At 37.2% G+C, this 15,099-nt stretch overlaps 1 protein-coding gene across 4 annotated transcripts in view; it reads left to right on the forward strand.

Moving 5' to 3' along the window:
- Positions 1-14,305, forward strand: part of INTS13 (integrator complex subunit 13) — a 36,549-nt gene extending 22,244 nt beyond the window's left edge. For all 4 annotated transcript variants that reach the window (XM_075004335.1, XM_075004327.1, XM_075004317.1 and 1 more), the window contains 8 exons: positions 1,372-1,461; positions 5,936-6,114; positions 6,967-7,137; positions 7,577-7,731; positions 8,602-8,832; positions 9,690-9,829; positions 10,279-10,414; positions 12,699-14,305. In XM_075004335.1, coding sequence (XP_074860436.1) covers positions 1,372-1,461; positions 5,936-6,114; positions 6,967-7,137; positions 7,577-7,731; positions 8,602-8,832; positions 9,690-9,829; positions 10,279-10,414; positions 12,699-12,738 — 1,142 coding nt within the window. In that variant the 3' untranslated portion in view covers positions 12,739-14,305. The remainder of the gene's footprint in view (positions 1-1,371; positions 1,462-5,935; positions 6,115-6,966; positions 7,138-7,576; positions 7,732-8,601; positions 8,833-9,689; positions 9,830-10,278; positions 10,415-12,698) is intronic.
- Positions 14,306-15,099: the final 794 nt, after the last annotated feature.

The following is a 15,099-nucleotide window of genomic DNA, read 5'->3' on the forward strand; positions in this document are numbered from 1 at the left end:
TACCACTGTCTGTTGCCACAACTTACTTTACTGACTGCCCTCAAGTCTCCAAAGAGGCTGTAACTTTTATTCCCATGATTTGGCCACAATAGTCTGTTATACTAAATTCTCCAGATGCTGGCTAATCAATGATTTATTTATGCAGTAGAGAAGGGAAACTAGGATTTTTCTCCCTCTACCAAATTAACTGCTTGTTTGATGGTTAAACTGTTCAGTAATTCCCTAGTCAGATAATGTATTTTCCCCTTGTCAAGGCTGTTCCCCACTCTGACATTCCGAGTGCAGAAGGTAGGAATCTGACCCTAACCCTTAAAAATACCTTGTCCCTGTAGGCTTCTGCTTAAAATCTTCCCAAAATGACAGATTACCTGGCCTTCGAAGGTAGCTGCCACCACCCAAATGGGAGAAAAAAAACCCCTTTTTAGAATCCAAGAAAGCACACTTGGACTGTCCCCTGTGGGGCTAACCCCAAGCTCTTAAACCTCCCTTAGAAAAGAGCTTAAAAAGAAAGAGGGTAAAAAACAAACTGCAATCTCTTTCTGATAGCAGACCTTTTGGTCTTAGGCGTGCGCATACACGGAACCCTCTCTAGGACACAGGAATCAAATTATTGCCTTAAAGAGGTGATTTAGTAACAAAACAAAACGATATACTTGACAAAGTATTCCTGGTTGCTATGTGTTACAGACCAATTAAAAAAGGTAGATTAAAACACAAGGAGTTACTTCCCTGGGATTCAGTTTAAAAGTTATAATGTATTGGGGGTACATGGCCAGGCTGAAAAGTCCCACACCAAAGCCAAAATAAAAAAGTAACCTGATTGCATCTGACTAAACATTTCCTCTCTATTCGCATATCTGTTAGTCTAAGCTTCTTCTTGAGGCATGGATATTACTGAAAACTTCCAAGCATGGTTCCAGACTTCATCCATCTCCATCTCTCTCCTCTGGCCATTCAAAGGACTCACCCAGCAGATAACTGCTTCAATTCAAAAATCCCCCTCTCTTTTCCCATTGTCTTAGCTAGCTGCTTGCCAGCACAAAACCCCCTGTCTCTGGGTTTAGCCCTTTACAGGCAATTTTATTTAACAGAATACTAGGATTATCTAGAAAATGGGTAGTAGCCCTTTCATGCATTACACCCCTCCATTACTTTTCTGTGGCTTGCATCATCTGTTTGTAATTATAATTCCCTAGTACCATTACTGAGCAGGTTTTTATTCTTCCCTTCTTTTTGCAAAGAAACTTCATGAACAAATCTCTTAAATTGCTTTAAGTATTTTGTAAGAAAGTAGCTTCATGTGCTCTGTGTAGTGTGTTCTTTTCTGTCTTTGGAACCAAGTTAAAATCTTTTTATGTTTGTATTTTTCAGAATTGCATTATTGCACTGGTGCATACAGAATATCACCTGTTGATGTAAATAGCCGACCTTCTTCCTGTCTTACAAACTTTCTTCTTAATGGTAAGTTGTTTCTTGGCTAAACATTGTTAATGTTGTAAACAAAATAATCTTTTTAAAAAAGTGTGTAGGTATATCAGTGTACAAAATGTTAAAAAGTTAGCTATCCACTTTATTGTAGAAGTCATATTAATACATGATCTGTGTAAGGACAGTAATACAGAAGCAAGATGATACAGAAAACATCTAGATAGATATTAACTTATGATAATGTTTGAAGGCGAATGGAATAAAAATTACAATTTGAGTTTAAACCTACAAAAGAGAAGAAGAGGTGGGACAGAGGAATCCTGATTGTTTTTCCTAAATCCCAATATAGGTTCTGTGTTTAGTAATATACATTTATTTTAATATTACATCTGTTCTCAGATTACAGTTACAGCTGATTTAATAATGTTTCTGATTACAGTGCTTAATTGTGCTGAGCATTCTTTTGGAACAGAAATGTAATAACTAAGGGTTCTTCCATTAGAAACTGAAAAATAGGGTTTCTTGATCTTATTAGTTAAGTGGAAATTGTTCTGTATTATAGAGTTTGCAAGTTTCTCTAAAACTTGCTGTGGAGATTCAGAACAGGATAAGAGCTTCTCATTCCTCTTTCCTTCACTCTTTCTTATTCAAGAGACTAAAAATATCTTCCCTTCTAGTCACTGTTGTAAACTTTTTGACTTTCATTTTAAATTTAATCCAGTTTTGAGCTGAGATAACAATCATATATCCTGCCACATGTAAAAGATGGGCAGCTGTCAACATTATGACAGAATAAAGGAAAGGTGAATATTGTCCTTGCCCTTCACAGTTGTTCCAAGTAGGTGCTCGTATGACTTGCTACATTTATTTTTATATACTAGGATGCAATTTATCTCCTTGAAACTGACATAACTAGCATTTATGTCAAACAAGGATATGGTCAGTTTATCATTAGACTGTTACCATAACTCTCCTAAATATATTCGTTTGAGAGTGAATGTTTTCTCTTACATAGTCTTAATTTCAAGAAAATCGGCCATTTTTACTTTTGTGACCATGGAATAGCATCCCTTGAAACAGAAATTTAGATAGTCTTCTCAAATAATTCTTGAAGATACTTTTTAAATTGCAGTAATTCCTTGCTTAACATTGTAGTTAAGTTCCTGTAAAATGCTTCTTTAAGCAAAACAATGTTAAGGGAATCCAATTTCCTCATAAGATTTAATGTATAGTTAGGGACAGTTAGGTTCCACGGGATTTTTTTTTCCAACAGACAAAAGACCATATACATTTTGGGGGCAGGCAGTGTGTTTGTTGTTTTGCTTAAGAAAACAACAACTCCTTGCCTCTCACCTGTCCCCCCCTCTGGGTTCTCATGGCTGGGGCTGATGGAGGTTAGGAGGTTCCAGCAGAGGCTGCCCCGACACTCCCGTGGGGACTTTGGCTCCTGGCCCTCTTGCTGTATGTGCATGTTAGAGAGAGAGAGGCAGAGATGTGTATTGCCCCTTCAAGTGTGCTGACCCCTCACTTCAAGTACACTACTCTTTTTAGTACCCTAGATCAGGAAGTTTAGATTCTGGAATCTGTAGCTGTTTGTAACCTGTTTTGTGGAGATGGGGTATGAAGTGAGAGGCTCAGTCGAATGGCACGGAACGACATCCTCACATCAGCAACCATCTGTCCCTGCTCTCTCCCATCCCATTCCCGCAAAACAGCAAAGAGGTGTCTTCTGGAAACAGCTCCAAAGTAGAGGCAGGAGCAGCATGATAGTGTGGGGAGAGTCATCTGGACAGCTGCCCAGCCGCATACGGTACTTTACAGAGCATTGAGGGGAGTGGATGGCGGCTTCCTGTCACCCCTGTTCCTAAATTCCAAGGCAGAGAACAGGCTGCTTTTCCAGAAAATCCTGCAAGTAGTGGACAAAGCAGGAGGCCAAATGATGGATTAAGGAAACATTGCACACTTCACTTGCATATGTGTTCTAATAAATAAGCAACATAAAAATGAAATGGGACAATGTTCAGTGAAGGCTTACTGTATATCGTAACCATGAGCTTAGTCTTCACTGAGAACAAGTTGTGTGTTGGGGTTGCTATGTGTTTGACAAAACTGTATTGTAAACCACTGAAAATAATGATCTGGTCACATATGCTATAGAACTTTCAGTACTTTTTACAAACATTTATTTCCACAATAGTGATATTTTCTGAATAATCAAAAGATAACAAATAGGGCCATCAAATGATTAAAAATAATGATTATTTACACTGCTAATAACATACCATTTATTTAAGTATTTTGAATGTTTTCTACTTTTTCAATTACAACATATAAAATACAAAGTGTACAGTTCTCATTTAAGGTTTATTTTGATTACATATATTTACATTGTAATAATCCAGTATTTTCTAATTCCCTCATTGTGACTGTGATAGTGCAGTCTCTTTATCGTGAGAATTGAACTTATAAATGTAGAATTGTAAACAGAAGAAACCCATGTATTACAAAACTAAACCATGTAAAACTTCAGAACCTACAGCCTACTCAGTCCTCCTTATTCAGCCAAGTGCTTACACAAATAAATGTGTTTATTTTTTCAGGAGATAATGCTTACCTGCTTTTTGTTCACAATATGACCTGAAAATGAGAAGAGTCATTCATACGGCATTGCAGCAGGCATCTCAAGATATTTGCATGCCAGATGCACTAAAGATTCATATGCCCCATCATGCTTCAGCCACAATTCTGAGTACATACTCCATGTTGATGACAAGTTCTGCTGGATAATGGTCCAAAGCAGTGCATACCAGCACATGTTAATTTTTGTGATCTGAGTCAGATACCACCAGCAGAAGGTTGTTTTTTGTTTTTTTGTTTTTTTTGTGGTTGTTCAGGTTCTAAAGTTCCCGTGTTGGAGTGTTGCTCATTTAAGATGTCCAGAAGAATGTCACACCTTGTCCCTCAGATTTTGGAAGGCACTTCAGATTCTTAAAACCTAGGGCTGATTGTGAGAATCTAACTGCTGTATCATGAAATATGTGATACAATGTGGGTAAAAAATAACAGGAGACATAAAATTCTCCCCCAAGGAGTTCACTGATGGAGGTTAGGAGGTTCCAGCAGAGGCTGCCCCGACACTCCCGTGGGGACTTGGCTCCTGGCCCTCTTGCTGTATGTGCATGTTAGAGAGAGAGAGGCAGAGATGTGTATTGCCCCTTCAAGTGTGCTGACCCCTCACTTCAAGTACACTACTCTTTTTAGTACCCTAGATCAGGAAGTTTAGATTCTGGAATCTGTAGCTGTTTGTAACCTGTTTTGTGGAGATGGGGTATGAAGTGAGAGGCTCAGTCGAATGGCACGGAACGACATCCTCACATCAGCAACCATCTGTCCCTGCTCTCTCCCATCCCATTCCTGCAAAACAGCAAAGAGGTCATTAATGCTAAAATATGTCTTCTAGAACAGTGGCTGAAGCATGAAGGGGCATACAAATAATTAGCCTGTCGGGCACGTGAGTACCTTGCAAAGCTTGCTACAAATGTGCTGTGTGAACGCTTGTCTCACTTTCAGGTAACATTGCCAATAACGAGGCAGCTTTATCTCCCATATGTGTAAACAAACTTGTTTCTCTAAGTGATTGCTCAAACAAAAAGGAGGACTGAGTGGACTTGGAGGCTCCAAAGTATTACATTGTTTAATTTTTGAGTACAGATATGTAACAAAAAATAAATCCACAGTAAAAGTTTGCACTACAGTATTTGTATTAAGTGAATTGAAAATATTATTTTTACCATTTTACAGTGCAAATATTTGTAATAAAATAATAGAGTGAACACTGCACACTTTTTTTTTTTGCAATTGAAAAATATGTTTTGAAAATGTGGAAAAACATCCAAAAATTTTAAATTTGAATTGATATTCTATTTTTAAACAGTGTAGTTTAATTTTTTTAAATAGCAGTTAATTTTTTGAACTAATCTTGTAAGTTAACTGCAATTCATTAATAGCCTAGTAAAAAATAAAATACATAATTTGAGACCTTTCTGTATAATGGAAAAAAATGTTTCATAATAGCCTTTTTAAGGCAGGAATTGAAGTTCCACAAGAAACAGTTTAAGACTATGTCTGTACTAAACTAAGAAAGTTAGGTCGATTTTAGCTATGCAGTTGGCGTATCTGGAGTTGCATATCTGCACTCAGCTAACTTGTCTGTCTGTACAGGGGAAGGTCGATGGAAGAGTTTCTCTTGTTGACTTCCCTTACTCCTCATGTCTTATGAGGAGTACAGGGGTCAACTGCAGTCCCTGAGAGGTTGATTTCACACGTCCCTACTAGATGTGTGACATTGAACCCTGGAAGATTGACCCTGAGCAGGTGGATCTTCTGTGGCTAGTATAGATGTAGCCATAGTTTAAGTTTAGTAAGAGACATTAGCCTAATTGTGGATTATCTTTAAATGTAAATTGCTGTACTCAGTAGCTAATCAAACTGATCTCAATTTTAATAGGTCGTTCTGTTTTGTTGGAACAGCCGCGCAAGTCTGGCTCTAAAGTAATTAGCCACATGCTTAGTAGCCATGGAGGAGAGATTTTCCTGCATGTATTGAGCAGTTCTCGATCAATTCTGGAAGATCCCCCTTCAATTAGTGAAGGATGTGGTGGGAGAGTCACCGACTACAGGATTACAGTAAGATACTGTTGTTTTATGTGTCTATCAGCAATTCATCAAAATTCAGGGATGAGGAGTGAGGATGCATTGAAACAGATACTCTGTTCCATAAGAAATTGTAGGTCACTTATTAGAAAATGGCACACCTGATGTACTCTTTCCTCATTCTACTATTTATAACATTTATTGACATACACATGACCACTTTATAGAAATCTTCTGCCTCTATCCCATGTTTGGCCTTGGCATGCTGTTGGCAATATGAATTTTCTGAAACAATCTGATTGGTGACTGTTTTTAAATGCTGTTTATCTCAATGAAGGTTTGAGGTGGGTTTTTCCAGATAGCGCTTCATCCAGCTCTCTGTCAGAAGGATAATTGTCAAAATGAGCATCTTTGAGAATAGCTGGGCTGAACGGATAAGAAAGGGCTGTAGCTTATAGGCTGAGAGGTGTGAAGGGGGCATGCTAAGGAAATCCATTTTATTGTTTTTAACTTATATCCTCTGCATTCAGTGTCTGTTAGCAATAAGTGACCTGTAAACAAACAAAATAAAACTTTAACATATGTAATTCTATAATACTAAATGGAAATACTAATACAAAATGATGCATTTGCTACCACATCCTACAATTTTGTCAATTTAAGGTTTCATAAAGTTAAGATTTGATAAACATCTTTCTTAAATTCTTTCTCTATGTACCCAAAGTAGAATTGCTTATGAGAATATTGAACATATGCCTCGGTTTTTTAGGGCTACATTCCTTTTCCTCTCCATTATTCATAAGGGAGGCAATGATGTTTGACCCATTCAATGAAACCTACTTTGTTAGAGAAGTTCCTAATTTTATCTTGTTTGGTTATCATTAGGATTTTGGTGAATTTATGAGGGAAAACAGATTAACTCCTTTTCTAGACCCCAGATATAAAATCGATGGAAGTCTTGAGATTCCTTTGGAACGTGCAAAAGATCAGTTAGAGAAACATACTCGTTACTGGCCTATGATTATTTCACAAACCACCATCTTCAACATGCAAGCTGTAAGTGACCATGATCTGTAACTCCTTTTTCTTTTTTCTGTCCTGGAATAAGGTTTTTTTGGGGGATTTTTAATAAACTGTATCTGGGGAAGAGCTAATATCAGTCAAAACTGCATATCTGGTGGCACAGTATAGAAAAATCAACAAACCAAAATCAGGATAAAGTTTTTAAAAAGCTTTCATTTTTGATTAAGTACTTTGTGTGTCTTTTACAATTATAACTCTGTATTTAAATGTCTCCCGTTGCAGTGAATTGAGTTGGATGCCAAGCTGTTAGATTAAAAGGGAAATATCATGTACTGATATATTTGGGGACACTTCAGAGTGCAGGATAAAATATTTTTTTATTTTTGGTGGGATCAAGCTCTGATATGTTTCTAAGTCCTCACCCCCCCACAAACTAAATATAGATTTCAGTCTGTTTCCTTTTGTCTTACAGGTAGTGCCATTAGCCAGTGTTATTGTGAAGGAAGCTCTGACAGATGAGGATGTGCTGAATTGTCAGAAAACAATATACAATTTAGTAGATATGGAGAGGAAAAATGATCCACTGCCCATTTCAACAGTTGGTACCAGGGGAAAGGGTCCAAAAAGGTTTTAACATTTATTAATTTTGTTGTGCTTTTTCAAAATGTATATCACATCTGCATACATTCCAGGTGACCTTTGGTTTTTTTAAGTTGGGGTATCAAAGGTAGCACAGAATGTGCAGACCTGCGTCCCCTTACCCCTGCCAGGGATTGAACCATTGGTGTTCCCAGATTAAGGACACCTGGATTATGGAGGCTCAAATATGTAAAAGATGAAATTTCCCTTATAGCAAATTTGGAAGCCTCTACTATCCCATCTGTTGGAATGAAGGCCTGTGTTTCTTGTATGACAATCTTATCTTAGGCAGGACTGTTGCTTAAATATGAAGTCAGCTACAAAAGATACTTAAAACTTTTTAGTTCTGTAGTGTTGTGATGATTCTCTTTAGTCCTTATTTTTTGTGTAAGAGAAATACACTAAATCGTTTGAATCTGGTGATGAACAGATGGATTGAATTGAAAAAGAGTTTGTTTTTTGCCACTTGAGTTGATTGGCTGAAGTGACTTTAATAGGTTTTGACAGGGTCTCTACAATAGTTTTGACCAAGAGAAATTCAGGATTGTGACTCAAGGGGAGATTTGGGTATTAGATTTAATTGCAAATTCAGGTTTGTTGGAAGCAACTGAGAACATTCCTGTACTATGTAGCTCCACAGCTTCCAAGAACAAAATAACACAGACTGATCAGAACTCCAGCGAAAGGGAGTTAGCAAAAGTCATTTGATTAAGACATTTTTGAAAACTTATGCTCAGTTTACTAGCTAGTAACTGTTTTGAACCTTGATTATTTAATGTATAAATGACTTCTGCAAGCTAGAGAAAGTGTATATATGTGTGTAAATATGTGAACATTTTATTTTATGCCCGTGGATAGAGATGAACAATACCGGATTATGTGGAATGAATTGGAGACCCTTGTTAGAGCACATATAAATAACTCTGATAAACACCAACGAGTCTTGGAGTGTCTACTGGCTTGCAGAAGCAAACCTCCTGAAGAAGAGGAGCGCAAGAAACGAGGGAGGAAGAGAGAAGAAAAAGAAGACAAGTCAGAAAAATCAGGAAAAGATTATGAACTGGAAAAACCCTGGCAGGAATCAGAGAGGTGAATTTTCTGAACTAATATATACTTTCACATACTAATATGTCATGTGGAATATGCAGCACACACTAACCCCATCATCTTCTAAAGGTTAAACGATTTAACAAACATGGATTTTGGCTTGTTAAAAAAGGGTACACGTGGACACAATTACAAGTAAACTCTAAGAATCAAAACCCCAATTATCTGATGTTAAAATAAGTTTCCCAATTCTGAAATTTAGTTTCATGCTTAATAGTAAGATACATTTATAAATAGTTTATATGAGCATAATAAATGATAGATATTTTAATCAGTATTTAGCCAGTTATTATAATGGCCCAAATAACTGGGAGTAAGTTGCTTAACTGGGACTTAACCATTTGTGGCACCTTCTTCTGTTTAGTTGTGTACCCATCCATAACATACTACATCTGTTAAAAAGTTTTTATAAACAAACCTTTTAATATGAACTGTGACTGAAAACCATATAAAAATCAATTTCATTTTTCCTGACCTCTGGCAACAAATTGGTTCAGGCTCAAAACCACAGTCAGCACTAGAGTTGGGTGTGTCCTGATAGTTAGCAATAATTTCACTTCTAAATTGCTAGCACAACCAGTTATCACATTTAATGAGTGCAGTATAAATATAGATAACTAAATGAAGTGAGACTGAGTGTCAGGTTACAGCCACTGCTGTTTGGCCTACATCTAAGGAACTCTTTAGCCAATGGCTTCTCTGGTTATTTCCACCTATCTCATGTCTTACAAACAAAATAATTGGTTATACTAGCACTGATGTAATTTGGATAATCTTGAAGATGTGTTATTGTTACTTCTGAAGTCTCACCATTTTTGTCCCTCTTCTGCTCCCTTCAGATTAAGAGGTGTATTGGATCGTGAGAAAGAAGAACTGGCAGAAGCTGAAATTATAAAAGATTCTCCTGATTCTCCTGAGCCACCAAACAAAAAACCTCTTATTACAATAGATGAAATACCTCCAGTGGAAAAAACTAAAGGTAAGTCAAAATGACAGCAATGGGTCTAGAAAAGTAGTAAATCAGATAAAATTTGTGTGAATTGCAAGATATCCTATGCAGTTGTCACAGCAATTCATATTTGCTTGAATAAGGTAAAAGTGCATCTGTTGAATATCCCCTGGCCCATCTTCATGTCCCTAGAATAGGGGATTCAATTTTTGTCAAATATAGGGAAGTGATAAAACAAACTGTACAGATCTAACATAATGTGTGGAAAGATAACTTCATAACCTTATACCATCTAAACTGCCCAGCTGTTTGCAGCTGTCCTGTTCATCTAACCTACAATTAAAATTTTTGACGGCAAGGACCATGTGTCTTACGTTGGAGTCTAAGTGCTGTTGTATAAATTGTTTTATTTGTTTTGTTTGTAAATTTTAGAATTCATTAATCCTATCACCTTGATTCTATTTCAAATTTACTCTTAGGGCCCATGTCCTTGCTGTCTTTGTGGAGCAATAGGATTAATACAGCCAATTCTAGGAAACACCAAGAATTTATTGGACGTCTGAACTCTGTCAACAATAAAGCTGAGCTGTATCAACATCTTAAAGAGGAAAATGGGTTTGTATTGCAGAGTATATGATATTTTACAAACAGCCAATGTGCTGTATACAAGAATAAATTAATTGTAGTGGTAATCTGTTAAGATTTCTGTTTCACTTATTTGCCTCTACTTCATTGCAATCCTCCTCCTAACTGAATAAGACTTAATGCTACCCTCTTCTGTTGAGGGATTGCTCCTTACCTTCTATCCCAATGACTGCCTACACAGCATAATCCTCTTTATGCTTATAGGGGGCCAAATGGGTAAACTCAAACTCAGATCCCTCTTGTACCAGTCTCTGGCTCAGTCTAACCTCCAAAACAGCATTTCATATAAAAGTAGCTAAATCAAACGTGGAGATAAAACCAGTACGTCCTCTAAAAAACATTAAAGGAATAAAACATCCCCTGCTTCTCCACAAGTCCAGCTTCCATCAAATAATTGTTAGAATGGAAGTGGCCAACAACTTGATTAAAAGGATAAAACTAGAAGGAAAATTATATTGCTGTGAAATGACTGAAAATTAACTGCATGGTGGAGCAGTAATAAAATATCATTTAATGATTTGTGGATGTTTTCTATGTATTAAAATATATCAATTTCAGTTACAATTACAATACAGAATATGAAGTGTGCAGTACTCACTTTAGGTTTATTTTTTGTTACAAATATTTACACTGTAAAAAAATCCTAAGAAATTGCATTAGATTAAAAAACATTTGTACTGTAGTACAATCTTTGTCGTGAAATTTGAATTTTCATATGTAGAATTAGATACAAAAATAATTGCACTCAAAACCAAAGTAAACCTTTAGAATCCTTAAGTCCACTCAGTCCCACTTCTTCAGACAGTCACTCAGACAAACAAATTTGTTTACATTTATGGGAGATAATGCTGCCTCCTTCCTTACAATGTCACCCGAAAGTGAAAACAGGCATTCTCATGGCGCTTTGATAGCTGGCATCCCACAATATTTACGTGTCAGCTATAGTAAAGACTCATATGTCAATTCATACTTTGCCGGCTATTTCAGAAGACATAATTCCATTCTGACGACAGGTTCTGGTCAGTAACAATCCAAAGCAGTGCAGAGCGAGGCATGTTCATTTTCATCATCTGCATCAGATGCCAACAGAAGAAGGTGGTTGGTTTTTTGATGGTTTAGGCTCTGTAGTTTTTCTCATCAGAGTGTGGGTTTTTTAAGACTTCTGAAATCCATGATCAACACTTCGTCCCTCTCATATTCTGGAAAGCTCTTCAGATTCTTAAACATTGGGCTGATGCGTAGTTGCCTTCAGAAATCTCACATTGGTACCTTCTTTGTTTATTGTGTGCAGTTGAAAGTGTTCTTAAATTGAGCAATATGTGCTATGTCGTCATGCAAAACTGCCGTAAAATATTGGTAAAACAGGTCAGGAGACATGCAGTTTTCCCCCAAGAAGCTCAGTAACAAATTTTGTTGACGTATTACTTTTTTAACAAGCATAATCAGCCTGCCCTCTGGAATGGTGGCCAAAGCTTGAAGGGGCATATGAATGTTTGTCACACCTGGCACAAAAATACCTTGCAGTGCCAGCTGCCACAGTGGTATCTCCTGCAAATGTAAACGAACTTGTTTGTCGTAGCAGTTGGCTGAACAAGAAGTACAGTTTAGTGGACTTGTACACTCTAAGGTTTTACATGTTTTGTTTTTGCATGCAGTTTTATAACAATCCCCTTCCCATCTGTAAGTTGCACTTTCACAATAGATTGCACTACAGTACTTGTATGAGGTGAATGAAAAAATACTTTTTCAAACTATGATTATTTTTTGTTTCAAACTATGATTTATCTTTTATGAATTTTTCCTTAGTTACTCACTTAACTGTGATTATTCGACAGCCCAAGGGGAAAAAATGTGAAATCTCTTTAAGATTTTGATAGAAAAAGATACAGCTCTAGAGATTCCGAGAAGTAAACCCTCCACAGTCAGACATGACACGAGTCTTTGTTTTTATCTTGTCTTTGTTAACCACTGCAGGAGTTAATAATGTCAGTCTTAACTATGATTTTATGTATGCAACCTACTGCTCATTTACACTACCTGTAAGTGGAAAGTTGCTTGAAAACAAACTTTCCTCTGGTTTAATGATTACAGCATAACAAAGTCTTTAAAAAGAAAATGTTGGGATTCTAGAAAAATACAAAGAAATGTTTCTGTAAAATGAGATTTGCCTTTTATTCTTAATCAGTTAAGTGCATTACAAGTAAACTGTACAGGATATAACTGACCAGTCCTCTAACCTATTCTTATATTGCAGAATGGAAACAACGGAAAATGGAAAAGCCAGTCGGCAATGAATGTTGGTTTTTAAGAACAAAGCTCTGTCATGTTTCATAAATATTTTATGCTGAATTTGATATTGGCACCATTTCAATAAGACTGTATAGGTCTGTTGCTTTGGTTTTACATTTTTCTGATTTTATCCTTTTTCTATTAGATGGTAAGTTTACGTATTCCATTTAGTGAAATGGGACCTGTCCTGAGGTATCTTACCATATTTTAGGATGAAAGTATGTTTCTCCTGCTACACATATACAAGCAAACCTGTGAAACAATGCAATCTGATTTTTAGATCTCTTTAATATTGAAAAGCACAATAGTCAAGCATTTAAAAAAACTTATTTGAATATATTTCTGTTGTATTGATACATTTTAGATCTGTATGAAACTTCTCAAGAGGTCATGCTCTAGGAGAAGAGAAATCTAAAAATACCTGTGGAGTACAGACTTCTAATCTGGAATTCATTTTTTAAGAGTATGCAGTTCTAGGCCAACAGCTGGACAATGGGGAGAGGAGTGGTTTAAATGCTTTGCAAGAGTATAAATGATTGAAATGAGGGCATGAATTTGTTACAGAAGATTAACTATTAATTTAATCAAGCAAAAGACCCAGTTTTAAAGCAAAGCTTTTCTAGCTGCTAGAATTAACAAAACCAAGATCCTGGCCTTTATGTGGTAACTGACTAATGCTTCCAATTGGCTGTGCATGAGATTGTACAGAAAGAGGCTATGGGATGTAAAATAAAATCCAGTTCAGAGAACAGGACCAGACCCCATCAATTATTTTATCTGCAGCTACTTTGGTGAATTAACTTCCTTTTGCTTGATGACAGCTGGTAGGAAGAACTGACTTTGGTATACTACAGTGCAAGTTGTTGTACCAAGCTCTTTCATTAGAGGGAAGGGTAGCTGGCACATAGGCTTTGTTCTGAATAAGTCAGTATGTCACATAGCCAAATTGCATCAACTGGGAAAAGTATGAAAGCCACAGATGATGCCAGATCAGAACACAAATATCATGTGAGTACTCCTTACTTACATTCTTAACCACTGTCCATTTAGCAGCATAGAAAATTGAAGCACAATTTAGAGCTTCAAAGTGATTACATTATACTCGCTATGTAATGTAATTACTAAGTAAATACACAATCTTTCTTTCCTGATAAATGATGATTACTTTGCATCTCCAGGTGTAATTGTTTAAGTAACTTATAGAATCAGTTAATAAAGAGTACTTGCATGGTATTTTGTCTGTCAGAGTTTACATTTATGTGGAAATTGCTGAAATTCTCAAAGCTTGGTGACGCACAGCTGAAATCCAGTTACCTTTTGGAGGAGAAGACAAGCATCGCACAGCACTTCGTAACAGCTGTGGGAGGAGAAATATTGACCAAAGACACTGGAAGAAATCTCACATTTATAAGAAAGGCTTACAGATCTTGAAAATCCTTGTGGAATAGACAGGACTGCTTCCCCCCCACCCTTCCAAATAAGGTCTAATCCTAAAGATCTCTATAAAGACTTCTTACTGATGAGAGTTCTACAGAATGTTTAATGGCCACAAATACCTGAGTCGTTTGTTTCCACCTCTTGTACGAAAGATAGTATGTCTTGTAGCAATGGGTCTCCTAGCAGCAAGTCGAGGCTGTGTTTCATTATTGATGCAGAAACAAAAAGTGCTGCCTAGAGCCTTGCAGTCTGACAGGACCTAATTAAAAGTATCAGGTTCAGATGTGAAGACAGCCTGACTCTCCCAGACTTGGGTTGTGTTCTCTGATCATGTTCTCCTGCTCCCACTCGCTGCTACTGTCTGTGTTGTGAAGAGTGAGCATGCCAGCAAGTCACAGCACCTGTCACTCCACAGTGCACACACAAAAGTGCAGCAACTGGTAGGAACAGGTCACATGGGCCACCTCATGTTGATCGCCCTATCAGCAGGAGACAGTTGGAGACAGATTGTAGCCACGGGAGGTGGCAAGTGGGAAGCTTCCACCACGCCAAGCCTCAAGGGTGAGGTGACAGCATTTGCACAGTAGTTTGGGGGGACTATCAAAATCACATCTGAAAGTGGTCAGACATGAGTTTATGTCAGCTGTGTGCTAGCTGAGCTGAAGTTGAAAATTAGGTCATTGTGCCATCCTCACCTCTTGCAGACCTAAAAATTTTATGGCAGTGCCTCGTCTCAAAAGTTACTCAGCCTGAGATTCACTTGATGTGAACTTCGTCCTGTCTGTACTGAAGATTTGAAGTCTGGATACTGTGTGTTCAAATGTCAACATTAGCTGCTGTTTGTAAGAGAAACATCAAGCAGAAGTGCCTATCTTTTGTATCCGGGCATTCTTTACATATCCCATCCTGATGTTCCATAAATACAAGAC

This window comes from Carettochelys insculpta, chromosome 1 (genome assembly GCF_033958435.1).
Source record: "Carettochelys insculpta isolate YL-2023 chromosome 1, ASM3395843v1, whole genome shotgun sequence".
Classification (NCBI taxonomy): domain Eukaryota; kingdom Metazoa; phylum Chordata; order Testudines; family Carettochelyidae; genus Carettochelys; species Carettochelys insculpta.